The 12739-nt window shown below is 51.5% G+C and overlaps 2 protein-coding genes across 3 annotated transcripts; one reads left to right on the top strand and one right to left on the bottom strand.

Annotated features, from left to right (window-relative positions):
• The first annotated feature begins 138 nt into the window (after positions 1-138).
• Positions 139-2218, top strand: LOC120766041 (NAD(P)(+)--arginine ADP-ribosyltransferase 2-like). 2 transcript variants are annotated; one of them, XM_040091414.2, is made up of 3 exons: positions 139-246; positions 837-1618; positions 1942-2218. In XM_040091414.2, the coding sequence occupies exons 2-3, from the start codon at positions 871-873 to the stop codon at positions 2025-2027; spliced, it is 834 nt and encodes a 277-aa protein (XP_039947348.1). In that variant the 5' UTR covers positions 139-246; positions 837-870; the 3' UTR covers positions 2028-2218. The 2 variants fall into 2 exon arrangements, with proteins under 2 accessions (XP_039947348.1, XP_039947349.1); XM_040091415.2 differs by having other exon boundaries at positions 190-246; positions 817-1618.
• A 6192-nt stretch (positions 2219-8410) lies between these two features.
• On the bottom strand, positions 8411-11282 carry LOC120766039 (NAD(P)(+)--arginine ADP-ribosyltransferase 2-like). Its single transcript, XM_040091411.2, has 3 exons — positions 11186-11282; positions 9770-10587; positions 8411-9069 (listed from the first exon to the last, which is right to left on the bottom strand). Exons 2-3 carry the CDS (start codon positions 10518-10520, stop codon positions 8984-8986), a joined length of 837 nt encoding a protein of 278 aa, XP_039947345.1. The 5' UTR covers positions 10521-10587; positions 11186-11282; the 3' UTR covers positions 8411-8983.
• Positions 11283-12739: the final 1457 nt, after the last annotated feature.

Below are 12739 nucleotides of genomic sequence, written 5' to 3'. Positions count from 1 at the left end.
CCTGAGATATTTTGGCACTCAGCACAAATGACCACTCAGATGCCTTTTTTGGAACTCTCCAGGACAACAAGAGGATTTCCGGAGAGAAACGGAGCCATGCAAATGATTTCCGGGAAAAGTGCTTCTTACTGTGTTGAACCAGAGGCCCATTTTCATGAATATGTATCATTCCGGGGGATAAATTCTGTGTGGCAAAGTCTCCCCCGATCTGAAGAACCAGGAGAGATCCGCAGTGAGTGCGAGCTGGTAAAGAATTGCAGCTTTGTGATCCCTCCAGTTCTGTCAGGGAGTTGGGCCAATCTGGGTATCAGGGCCTGGGGGGACACTGGGGACACTTGGGGTAGGGGACAGGGGAAAATGGCATCAGGACTGGGGCCATGGGGGGCACTGGGGGGGAGCCTGGGGTGAATGTGAGGTGGGATTGCAGTCCTGGGGGAAGGTGGGGGGCACTGGGGAGATGGGAGTGGGGCTCACGGGGCTGTGGGGTCAGCAGGGGGGGCTGGCAGTGTGACTGGGGCCGTGGGAGGGCTGGGGGACACTGCAGGGGGCAGGGGGTGATCCCCAGATTTGGGTTGGGATCCTGGGGGGGCTGAGGGGACACCTGAGAAATGACACAAGATTGTGGGTGTGGGACTGGGGTTCCAGGGGGGGCTGGAGGACAATGGGGTAACCAGGAGTGACCCCAGGATTGGGGATCAGGGACCCAGCATGTGTCCAGGGGTCTCCTGGCCAGGAGTGCCTCCATTCCCCTTGGGCTGACCCCACTCTCCTCCCCCGTGTTCCCTCCATGAGGAACCCTCCCTGTGTCACCTCCAGGTCCCCTCTGTGTTCCCCAGCATCCTACATTTCTCCCGGTGGCCTCTCCTCTCCATGGCCCCCCTGGCTCGCACCCTGGCACTGCTGGCAATGGCCATGGCCACTGTGGCCATCAAGGAGCTGCCCCTGGACATGGCCCCGAACTCCTTCGATGACCAGTACCTGAAATGTAGGGACACCATGCCCGAGAACCTCCTGGATCTCCAGCTCTCTGACTTCTGCGGGAATAAAATGTTTGCCAAGAACTGGATGAAGGCCGAGGCCAACTGGGTAGTGGAGGGGTCCATTCCACACTCTCTTACACCAGACGAGGCCATCGCCCTCTGGGCCTACACCATGAAGGAGTTGCACTTGTACAAGCAGTTCAATGAGGCCGTGCGTGTGGCTGGAAGCAGCAAATGGAAGTACTGGAACGAATTCCACTTCAAATCGCTGCATTTCCTGCTGACCCAGGCCCTCCAGAAGCTGAGAAACCCGAACCAGTGTTATGATGTGTTCCGGGGGGTGAAGAACACCCGGTTCAAGGTGAAGAAAAACGACAAAGTCCGCTTTGGTCAGTTTGCGTCATCGTCAATGAGTGAAGATGTGGCCCAGGATTTTGGGCAGGACACGCTATTCAAGGTGCACACGTGCCACGGCGTGGACATCCAGGAATTCTCCAAGTATCCCGAGGAGGAGGAGGTGCTGATCCCACCCTTCGAGATCTTCAGTGTAACTGATGTACGCAAGGAGGGGAACACGATGGTCATTGAGCTTCACTCAACCGGGAACGGCAGCAACTATGACTGCGAGTGGCTGAACGGTGACATCATGGGGACAACCTGGAGGGGTTGGGGACGCTCAGTGAGGGCTGGGGACACCCGTGGGCAGGAGGGGACAGTGGGTGGGAGACAGGACAGCCACTGCTGGGCACAGGGGATGGGGACACCCAGTGCCAGGTGAGGGGGACAGGGACATCCAGTGCTGGGGACACCCACTGGGGTTGGGGGGACTTGGCCACCCATGGCTGGGTACAGGGGACAAGGACCTTGTTCTGGCCCCTCTGACCCCCACATCCTCAGGGCTCCTCCCTCACCCCTGTCCCTCCCTCCATTGTCCCCCTGACCTCCCTCTATTTGTCCCCAGGTGGGAGCCTCCCCAGGAACTCCCCCCACCTCGGGGGGCTTCTCCTGGCCACCGTGGCCATGGCAGTGGTCACCGGAACCATCTGAGCCACGAGGCCACCAAGGTTGCTGTGATCTTGGAGGCCACTGTGGCCACCATGCCCACAAATGCCACCAGGACCTGCAGAGAAATGAGGTCACCAAGGCTACCGAGGCCTCTGTGGCTGTTATGGTGACTTTGGCCACTGTGACCATTGTGGCCATTGTTGCCACTGTGGCCACTTTGGCCCCTAGGACCACTCTGGGCATTGGAAGCATCATGGTCACCACAGCCATTGTGGCCACTGTGATCCATGAGGCCACTGTGACCCATGCGGCCACTGTGGCCACTGTGGTCACCATGGTCACTGTAACTACTGATGCCACCGTGGCCACCGTGGTTCCACAGTCACCACGGCCACCACAGCCACTGCAGCCACCACGGTCACTGTAACAAGGGGTCCAACCTGGGGAAGCCCACCCAGAGCTGCCCAGGATGGAGCAGTGCCAGGCCAGCAGGACCATCGAGGGCAGGGCTGGAGCTGCCGGGACAGCCCAGGACAGCACGGACAGCAGGGACCGGGCAGTGCCTGGGGCTGCTTGGGCACTTCCCAATAGTGGGGCTTGGGGGTGGTGATGTCACAGTGACCTCCTGAAGCTGCTTGGCTGCCTTGCCTGATGCATCCAAAAAATTGCCGCTTGGTCACCCAGAGTGGGAAAAAATTGCTGCTTGCTTGCCTGGTGCATAAAACGTTCATCAGAAATTTGATCCTTGCTCCCCTGCCATATCGAAAGTTGAACAATTTGCTGCTGGGTCACCTGATGTATCCACTACAGCTCTTTTAACACATCTTGTGTGGGGTGCCTCATTTCTGGCAATAAAGCACTTCCTGGTGTGTTCAATAGTGGTGACTTAAAGCTTTTTGTTTCAAACCTCCATCTTCAGAGAGGCAAAGGAGAAATGTTCCTCCCTTTTTCCTCTGCACTCCCTTTTCACTGCAGCCGCTCACAAAGGACCTGGAGGGGTTGCTGGAGGGGCTGGAACATGCCCAGGGAAGGGCTGGAGCTTGGGAAGGGCCTGGAGCACCTGGAATGGCTGAGGGAGCTGGGGGTGGGGGGGTGGGGGGGGTGGTGGTGCTGCTCAGAACAATTAGAAAAGCATGAGTGGTCAGTTTGGGGCCAGTTCCGAAGTTCCATATTTGAGGTGATGCAACAGAAGAAACATTGGGAGGAAAAAAGAAGGAAAACCATCAGAAAGGAAAAGGATGAAAAATAGAATAGAGAAAGGGGGACAGAAGCACCATCACCCATTCATTTATTAAAGAAGCTGATGTTTCCCTCAGGAAACTTTTTTCCTTAAAAATGGGATTTTTCCTCTTTTGCCCTCACATCTCCTGAACTCGCCGTGGCATTGTGGTTTGGGAATTGCCCACCGGAGGGCAGCAGCGAGCAGGGTTGAACAGCGGCACTGCGCCTGTGCCGCCCCCAGCTGCAGTTCCGGGTGCCACCAGCAGGCGGCAGCACGAGCTGGCAGCGCTGCCAAGCACCCGCCCTGCCCCATCACAGCTCCGGGGCTCTGCAATGGTTTGGGATGGAGCGACCTTAAAGCCCGTGCGGTGCCAGCCCTGCCATGGGCAGGGACATCTTCCCCTGGGCCAGGCTGCTCCAGGCCCCCAAACCTGGCCTTGGACACTGCCAGGGACCGGGCAACCGCAGCTTCTCTGGGCAACCTGTGCCAGGGCCTCACTGCCCTCACAGGGAAGGATTTTTGTAGGGGAGATGGATGGGGATGTCTTTGCAAAAGAACTCAGTGGGTTGGGGTCTTCAGGAGGAATGGTTGCCAGTGTCTTCAAAATGGGTCTTGATATCTCTGCAGACATGAAGTGTGCCACAGAACCCTCATGGTTGAACCAGAATGTTTGAACTCATGAACTTTATGTTAATAGGAGAGATGCATCCCCACAAAGTCTCTTGCATAACCCTGACAGCCTAAACATCTGAACTTTGCAGGGAAATGACAGGTTCAAGGGGGATATGGGAGACCACCAGGAGACAATGCGCAAGCGCAGACCAAAAGAAGCTGATTAACAAATGGAGCTAGAGTAGGCGGGGATACTCTTGACTATGTATAGGCAATGTTGAAACTTTCATTAATATGTTTGAACTTAAGTGTATTTCAAGAGAGCGCCTGCTCTCTTTGGGGCGCACATCTTTGGCGGAGCTACTACCGGTGCCAAGTAAAGCATACCGACTCCATAACCTGTGCTTGTGGAGTCCTTGTTCTCTAAAGGCAAAGGATTCTTCATCTCAAGGCACAGAGATATCTTCTCACTTCTTCACTGGCACAGACGGCTTCTCATCTCTATCTGTGTTCAAGCATCTTATGGGATTAATATCACTTAGTCCATCACAAACACCTTTGCTCAAATCCACACGCAAATCTAAACAACCATCTCCCCTCTAATTGGCAAAGATGGGAAGGTTTGGAAGGGAGGATTCGCTTTACAAAGGCCTGGGGCAATCAATCCCAGTGCCCCAGCAGGACTCACGGAAACAGCAAGCTGGGACGGCAGGACATCTTGTCCGGCAGGGGCTGAGGGGCTACAGCTGCCAGTGACTTATGAAAGAAAATATGAATATTGATCGAGTTTTGATACCCAACTGTGACGGACAAAAACTCTCTCACAGTTGAAAGTGAGAAAGTGCATGTTTATGACGATGCCGGACAATGTGCAGGATAACTCCCAAATACACACTGCAATTTACAGGTGATCACAGAGTCAAAAGCATTGAATACCCCAAACACAAATGCATATTCATAACCCCGGTACTTCCCATTCCCCTCTTCGTATGGGAATTAGCTAAAAGGCAATGAAGCATGGGTAGTTTGTTCTTTGAAATGGGTCGGTGCTCCTTTTCATGGGGAGGGGTCCCCAAAATGAGGAAGTAAGAAAGTCTTCCTCATTCTCACCATTCTACCATTTCAATGCAAATATGACAAATGAATGCTTGGTAGGACTCCTATTTCCTGTCTTCGTGACTGTTCAATGGGTTTGTGGTTAGAGGAGGTCTACAATTGTCTTATGTTCCTAAAAGCTTTTTATCAGTTTCTGTATTCTTTATTATAAACACAGCTAACCAAACATAAAGTTGACAAGTCAACAGTTATTCTAATACGGAAGAGTGATCCCAAACCCAGTTTCTCTCAGTTAATTATGAACTTTTAATTTCAGTAAAGCCTACCAGTCTACATTACCTAATTTCAGAAAAGCTTATCTCGAACTAAAATTTCAACCCCTCTAAAATCCTTAATTTGTTAAAGTTTTTGTCTCTTAAAGATGAGACAAGTGCAACCAGATGCCCTCCTCCCTTGAGCTTGCCCATTTCTTTTGGTTTTTCTTAAGTCCCCAGTCATCAGCCTCTTCGAGCAACTTGTGGTGTCCTATTCTTTTTAGCCTTCCGATGTTTGCATTTTTGTACTGGAGTTTCTCACGCATGGTAACATAAATAAAGCGATGGATTTCGCATTCCTCTCTGAAGGAGGGACAATTGATGGATTTCTATTTGGACCAGTGGGGTCGGAGAGGTGGCAACCTCATTCTCCAATCCCTGTTCCAATCCATGAGAAACTCCACTACAGAAATGCAAACATCAGAGGCTGAAAAGAACAGGACAACACTTATGGTAAAAAATTCTATCAGTAAAAAGGAACAAAAGGAAAGAAACCTGTGAGAAATGACCGCTCACTTTACAGTTTTAAAGATTAATTAAATCTCAACAGCACAACAAAAAGACTGAATAAGGAAGAAGGGACGGCGCTGGGTGCTCAGCTGCAGCCAGACGCACATCCACAAAATGGCGGCTCTGCCTTTTATACCCCTGCTGTTGCAGCAGCCAAATCCAGATCCAGAGCAGTCATATATCCAGACATTTTCCTTCTATGTCCCGGGCTGCTCCCAAAGTCTGCCAGTCGACTCTTCCCAGCTGTCCATTGGTGGAGACCTTCCTGCAGTCTCTTTGGAGGTCAGCTGTTGTCATGCCAAGCCTCCCCAGTGACAGCTTTCCCCATTCCCAACCGCCCCACTGAGACATGAATTTTGAAGAATTAAGGATTTTTACTGAGAGGAATGACAAGATTTGTCTTTACAAGCAAGTCCTGGGTCTGCTGCTAGATAAAACCAGCACTGAGAGATAAGGGAAACAATGAGAAGGATTCTACTGATTGGTGAAGGGAAAAGAAGATATTTGCCTTTACAAACAAACTGCAGGTTTGTTTATAAATGAAGCTGGATATCGAAACAGGAAAGTAACAATGGGAAAAAACCCATAAATCCCATAAGAATGAAAAATTAGGGGGTTATGCATTAAAAGGGGAATCTTAGGCATTTTGGGAAGTCTGTATCTCTCAAGTTCCTCAGCCAAGGGGGAAAGAGAGAGGGAAATGCAGCCGGGAAATTGGGATAAAAAGGAGGCTGCGTCCTCCGAAAATCTGAGAGACCCTAGGAGAAATGCCCCATGGCCTCTCCCTTTATTCGAATAAAGTAAGAGGACTCCTCTGTCTGCTTTTTGGACAAAAACCTCTGGTGTTCGTGGGTTAATTTTCCTAACCTTAGGAAAGTTAAGATGATAATTGCTGAATTAGCTGAAGTAGGTAGATAAGCTTTGTTTGTTGTTAACAGAGGTCGAATCTTAAATAAGCCATCTCGGATTTAGTAACTCATTGCTTGTCAGCTTTATGTTTGTGTAACTGAGCTTGTCGTGAAAAACAAAATGTTGTAAATAAATAGGACATCAGATAGCTGCAGATTTCCTGCCTAAAGAACCCATTGAACACAGGAAACTGTAAGTTCTAACAAGGATTCTTTTATCACTGAATTTATCATTGAAAAGGTAGAAAGGTCAGGACGAGGAGAACTTATCTTACTTCCTTATTTTTGGTGTCCCCTCCCCAGAACTGACCCCTGACTCATTTTAGGAGACAAAGTACTCATGCTTAATCCCCTTTTTGCCAATTGGCATACAAAGCGAGGAATGGGAGGTGACAGGGGTATGAATATGTATTTGTATTTTGAGTATTCAACACTTCTGTACATAAAAGGTTTGTAATTACCTGTGAATTTCACAGCGCGCATTAGGGAGCTATCCCACGTGCTGCCCGGCCTCAATGAACATCCACTTTCTAACTTTAAACTGTGAGAGAGTTTTTGTCCGTCACAGTTGGGTATCGATACTAGATCAATACCCGTATTTCTATAATAAGTCACCATGCAAAGGGCACACGGACACGTGCTCCCTCCACAATTGTCCCTGACAATCCCGACAGCCAGGGTTGTCCGATGGCAACAACACAGAGGGAGGAAAAGGGGATTATAGGGAGAACAGAGAGTGTCCAAAACCAACTTACAGTGAGAGAGTTGCACATCGTAAGGAAAAATGCCAATCGCTTGTTTTAAAATCTTAAAAGTTTAAAAGTAAAAAAATGGTTATAAAAATAGTACTAGAATTAGAGTAAAAAAAAGTTTGGACAATTTGGGTTAGGACAATACTAGACAATAAAAACAAATCAGCAGATGTTTGGGTGACTGTCTGGGCAAATAAGCTCCAAAAAAGACTGCATTAACAGAGGATTAACTCTTAAAAGCAATAGCCAGTTGAATATTCATACATCTCAAACATGATGCATAAATTTTATTCAAACAAAGGATTCTCTCTGGTCAGTGTCACTTTCTTCCTATGGCATCTTCAGGGCTGAGTGTGGCAGGAGAAGTTGCTCCCTTCTGATAAGGAATTAATAAATTATTTTTCTGAATGATTTACGTCTCCTGTGGCTGCCATCTCTTTGCAAGTACCCCCTTCCTCTCTTTAAAAAATATATATATATCTCACATACATAATTTCTATTTTAACATCTAAACCTACATTTTAACTACAAAACTACATTTACCATACTATCAAAATATTAATACAGCACTACGAATCAATACAAGATAATACATACAGTAGATATCTTGCAGAGAGCCGTATAATGTGCACTTCTCACAAAAAAAATTTCAAATCTCAACAAAAATTCCCTTAACACATGCACGCACAATATCCATCTCTTAATTGCAAGGGCCAATCATCATTCCACCATTCTGTAAAATGCTCCAGCAGCCCCAGGTCCTTCTGCAGGGCTGCTCCAGCAGATCCCCCCAGCTGGGACACTGGGGACTGTCCCTCCCCAGGGACAGGACCTGCCCTTGCCCTCTGGAATCTCCCAGTTTCCAGGCTTTAAGGTCCCCCTGAAGTGCAGGATGCTTCAGGATGCTCTGCCAGGAATATGGCCAAGGCACAGTTCCATGGAGGCTGCACGGAGAGGGGCCTGGTGCTGATTTTGGTGCTGAATTGGGCTAAAAGCGGCCCAAATCACCAAGCCCAGATTGACAAGTGAGGGTGAAGCACCAGAGCTGGGCCTGGCCGGCCATCAGCTGACCCTGGCAATGTCCAGTCCCCTCTCAGACAGAGATTCCTCTGCCATATTCCTGCTTGGAATGGAATGTGTGAGAGCTCCCTCCCTCGGGGAAGGGGATGTTTCCCAAAATCCTGCACAAGGCTGAGAGAAAGAGATGTTCCCATGAGTGTTGGTGTGGGGAGTGACATCGAGCCCTGCTTAAGGATTTTCTCTTCTTGTGAGCTTTGACAGAATTCTTTAATGGAATTGTTTTGAGAGAACTATTTAATAGAATGGCTTTGCACAATGGCTTTGGTGGCCACGGTGGTCACCGGGGCTGTGGCAGCCTTGTGGCTCAGGGGGTCTTGGTGATCACAGTGGTCACAATGTCCTTGGTTAGAGTGACCATGGTGGCCACGGCGACAGTGGTGGCCCCAGTGACCTCATGGTGGCAGTAGCTGCCAAGGTGGCCATAGTGGCAGTGGTGGCCTTGGTAACCTTGGTGTCCTCATTTGTCTGGTGGTCCTGGTGGTCTTGGTGATAGTGCTGGCCGCAGTGACCACAGTGACCTCGGTGATGTTGGTGGCCTCGTGGTTCAGAGGGCCCCGGTGGCCACTGCCAGGGCTGTGGTGGCCAGGACGAGTCCTCCAAGGTGGAAGGGGGACAAGGGTACGCTCCCACCTGGGGGACAAAGAGGGGTGTCAGTGAGACCATCGGGAGAGTGAAGGGGTTGGGGAGGGCCATAATGGGGGGTTAGGGGTGGCAGGAGAGATGGGGGCCATGAGGTTAGCGGTGACAGGGTGTTCGTGGGTATGGGGGGTACAGGGGCCAGGGAGGTCAGAGGGGTCATGGTGGGCTTAGAGGTGATGGGTCAGGGAGAGTCAGGGAATGCCATGGGAGTGACAGGAGTTCAGGGTGTGCCACGTGGGTCCCTCCCACCCACATCCAGCACACAGGGCCTGTCCCCACAGCACTGCCTTTGGTGGGGAGGGACAGGGTCAGAATGGGGGCGTCCCTGTCCTTGTCCCTGTCCCTGTCCCTGTCCCTGTCCCTCTCCCTCTCCCTGTCCCTGTCCCTGTCCCTGTCCTCCCCTGGCAGGGGTGTCCCTGTCCCCTCCCAGATGTGGGGGTCTCAATTCCTGTGCCCTGTCTTGGGTGTTCCTGTCCCTGTGCCCTCCATGGGTGTCCCCAGGCTTGGTGTCCCCAGCACTGGGTATCCCCATCTTTGTCCCTAGCATCAGGTGTCCTCCCCACAAACACAAAGTGGTTCACCCTGTCCCCCAACTCCAGTGAGTGTCACTGTGTCCCCTGTGCCTCATCATGGATGTCCCCATGGCCACAGTGGGTGTCCTCATCCCCCAGGCTGTCCCCTGTGGTGTCACCTTCCAGCCACTCGCAGTTGTATTTGCTGTAGGTCCCGGTGGAGCTGAGCTCGATCTCTGCCTTGTCCCCTTTCCGGGTGACTTTGGTGACCTCAAAGGTTTCATATGGTGGGATCAGCACCTCGTGGTTATCTCGATCGTAGGAAAAAGCCTCGATATATGCGCCGTGGCACGTGTACACCTGGAATACTGTGTCTGTCCCGTATTTTTGGAGGATGGCTTTGCTCAGCGATGTTGATGTGAATTGTCCAAACCGGACCCTCTGGCCACGCCACGCCATGAAGCAGATGTCATGCACGCCCCGGGTCACGTTGCGACACCGCGCATTCTGATCCTCCCTCAGCTTCACCAGGGCCTGGGTCAGCAGGAAATGCAACGTTTTGAAGTGGAAGTTGTCCCTGTACTCCTGGGGGGAGCTCCCGGCCTCGCGCACGGCCTCATTGAACTGCCTGTACACGTCCTTCATTGAGTAGGCCATGACAGCGATGGCCTGGGCTGAGGATGACAGAGGGGACACAGGGGACCCCTTCCTCTGCCACTCAGCCACGGCCTTAAGCCAGGCCTGGGCGAACAGAGGATTCTTCTGGAACTCAGAGCGGTTGAGGGCCGGCAACGCCGCGGTCATGGCAGGGCCGCAGCCCCAGTACTGGTCATCAAAGGAGTTTGGGGCCATGTCCATCCACTTCACATCAATGGCTGCAGTGGCCACGGTCATTGCCAGCAGTGCCAGGGTGTGAGCCAGGGGGGCCATGGAGAGGAGAGGCCACCGGGAGAATGTGGGACACTGGGGGACACAGAGGGGACACACTGAGGGGACACTGGAGGAGAGAGAGGGGACACAGGGAGGTTTCCTCAGGGAGGGACTGGGAGGGGAGTGGGGTCAGCCCAGGGGGAAGGGAGGCACTCCTGGCCAGAAGACGTCGGGACATATCTGAGGTCCCTGATCCCCAGTTTTGCGGTTACTTGTGCCTCCCCAATGTCCCCCAATTCCTCAGGGTCCCCAGTCCCACAGTACCATGTCCTCCTTGCCCTTCCAGAATCCCAATCCTACTCCCATGATTACAACTCCCCTCAGCCACCACGAAATCCCAAATCAAATCCTGGGTTCGCTCCCTGAGACCTCCAATGTTCCCCTCAGCCCATTCCCACACCCCAATCCCACTCCCAGTCCCCAATTTCTTCAGTGCTGCCCCACGACCTTGACCCAAATCCAGGCACCATCCCCTACCCCCAGTGTCTCCCAGCCCCCCCCCATGACCCCACTCCCACCATCCCGTGTCCCCTCAATTCCACCCAGAGCTCCACAGGACCCCAGTCCCAGTGCTGCAATTCCCCCAGCTCCCAGGAGTGCAATCCCAACCCCACAGACTCGTGAACCCCCCAAGTGTCCCCAGTGCTCCCCCCAGCCCCTGGTACCGAAACGAGCCGGAGTGAACTCCCTGACAGAACTGCAGGGATCACAAACTGCAATTCTTTATCAGCTCACACTCACTGCGGATCTCTGCTGGTCCTGCGGGTCCGGGGGGAGGCTTAGCCACAGGGTATTTATCTACCAGAGTCATAAATATTCATTTTGGTGAGGCTCCAATTTGACACAGAAACAGCACTTTTCCGGTAAATAATTTGCATGGCTCTGCCTCTCTAAGGAAATCATTTCTATTGTCCCAGAGAGGAAACAAAGTGGGGTCTCTGGGTGTGGTTTTCTTAGAGTGCGTCGGCCTCCACAATGACTTCCTGTTGAACTTCTGCTTGCTGCAGACGCAGCTCCTTCTGTGATCCAGAACTTGTCAAAACACCTTCATTGGAGTTCCCTTTATCTGTTTCTCCACGGGTTCCAGCAGCATTTGCCCTGCTGTGTCCAAACTTTTACATCCTTTTCTGGCTTCTGCCTGTTTGTTTTTAAGCTCTATGCAGAACTTTCTGGGGAACTGAAACCTTCTATTCTCTGATTTCTCACCCTCCATGACCCCAACCCCAGGGTCCCATGTGCCCCCCGAGCCCCCCAGCCCCACTCCCCACTGCTCACGCAGTTGCTGTCACACCTCAGACACCACATGGGGTCCCCTATCAGATGACATCCCTGCGGGCACCCCGAGCCTGGCCATGATCTCCTGGGGAGTGCCTGCGTGACTTCCCCGGCCTTGTTGGGGCAGCAGGAGAAGTTCTGGAGCCCAAAACAGGGATCCACCAACACCAGGAGATCCCTGAACCCTTGTTGGTGTGGTGGCTCAGAAAATCCATTTGCCAGCAATCCCCGGCAGTGTTTCCTCTTCCATGGATCCCTGGAGGTGATGGGTTTGGATTCAAAGAGTTCTTTTTAAAACACAATGGGCACTGTTCTGTACCAGACCTAAGCATTCTGTCCTGCGGACACCGAGTGTCTGAGGCTGCAGACCCGTCCCCATCCCATCGATTCCCTGGGGTTTTGCTGGGGCTTTTCTCCTTTACAAACCACAGCATCGGTTGGGGTGGGCCTGATCTGGTGATTGGGCGTTACCACTCATCCTCCCACCCTCCCTGAGACATTAAATTGGAAGAATTAGGGATTTTAGGAAAGCTAAGATAACAGTTCCTGAATTAGCTGAAGTAGGTAGATGAGCTTTGCTTGCAGTTAACAGAAGCCGGATCTTAGATAAGCTATCCTGGATTCAGTAATTCATTGCTTGTCAGCTTTATGTTTATGTAGCTGTGCTTGTAACAAAAAACCAAATGGGGCAAATGAGATATAACTACAGACTTCCCACTTAAAGAACCCATTCAACATAGCAAACTGGATTTTTTTAGGAAAAATGGATGGGGATGTCATTGCAAAACATCTCTGGGTTGAGGTCTTGAGGAGAAATGGTTGTCAGTGTCTTCAAAATGGGTCTTGATATCTCGGCAGACATGAAGTGTGCCACAGAACCCTCGTGGTCGGACCAGAAAATTTTAACTCCTGAACTTTAGGTTAACAGGAGAGATGGGTCCCCA

The sequence above is a fragment of the Hirundo rustica genome (assembly GCF_015227805.2).
Source record: "Hirundo rustica isolate bHirRus1 chromosome 1 unlocalized genomic scaffold, bHirRus1.pri.v3 SUPER_1_unloc_2, whole genome shotgun sequence".
In the NCBI taxonomy this organism is placed as follows: domain Eukaryota; kingdom Metazoa; phylum Chordata; class Aves; order Passeriformes; family Hirundinidae; genus Hirundo; species Hirundo rustica.
This window is presented reverse-complemented; position numbering and strand designations above follow the sequence as displayed.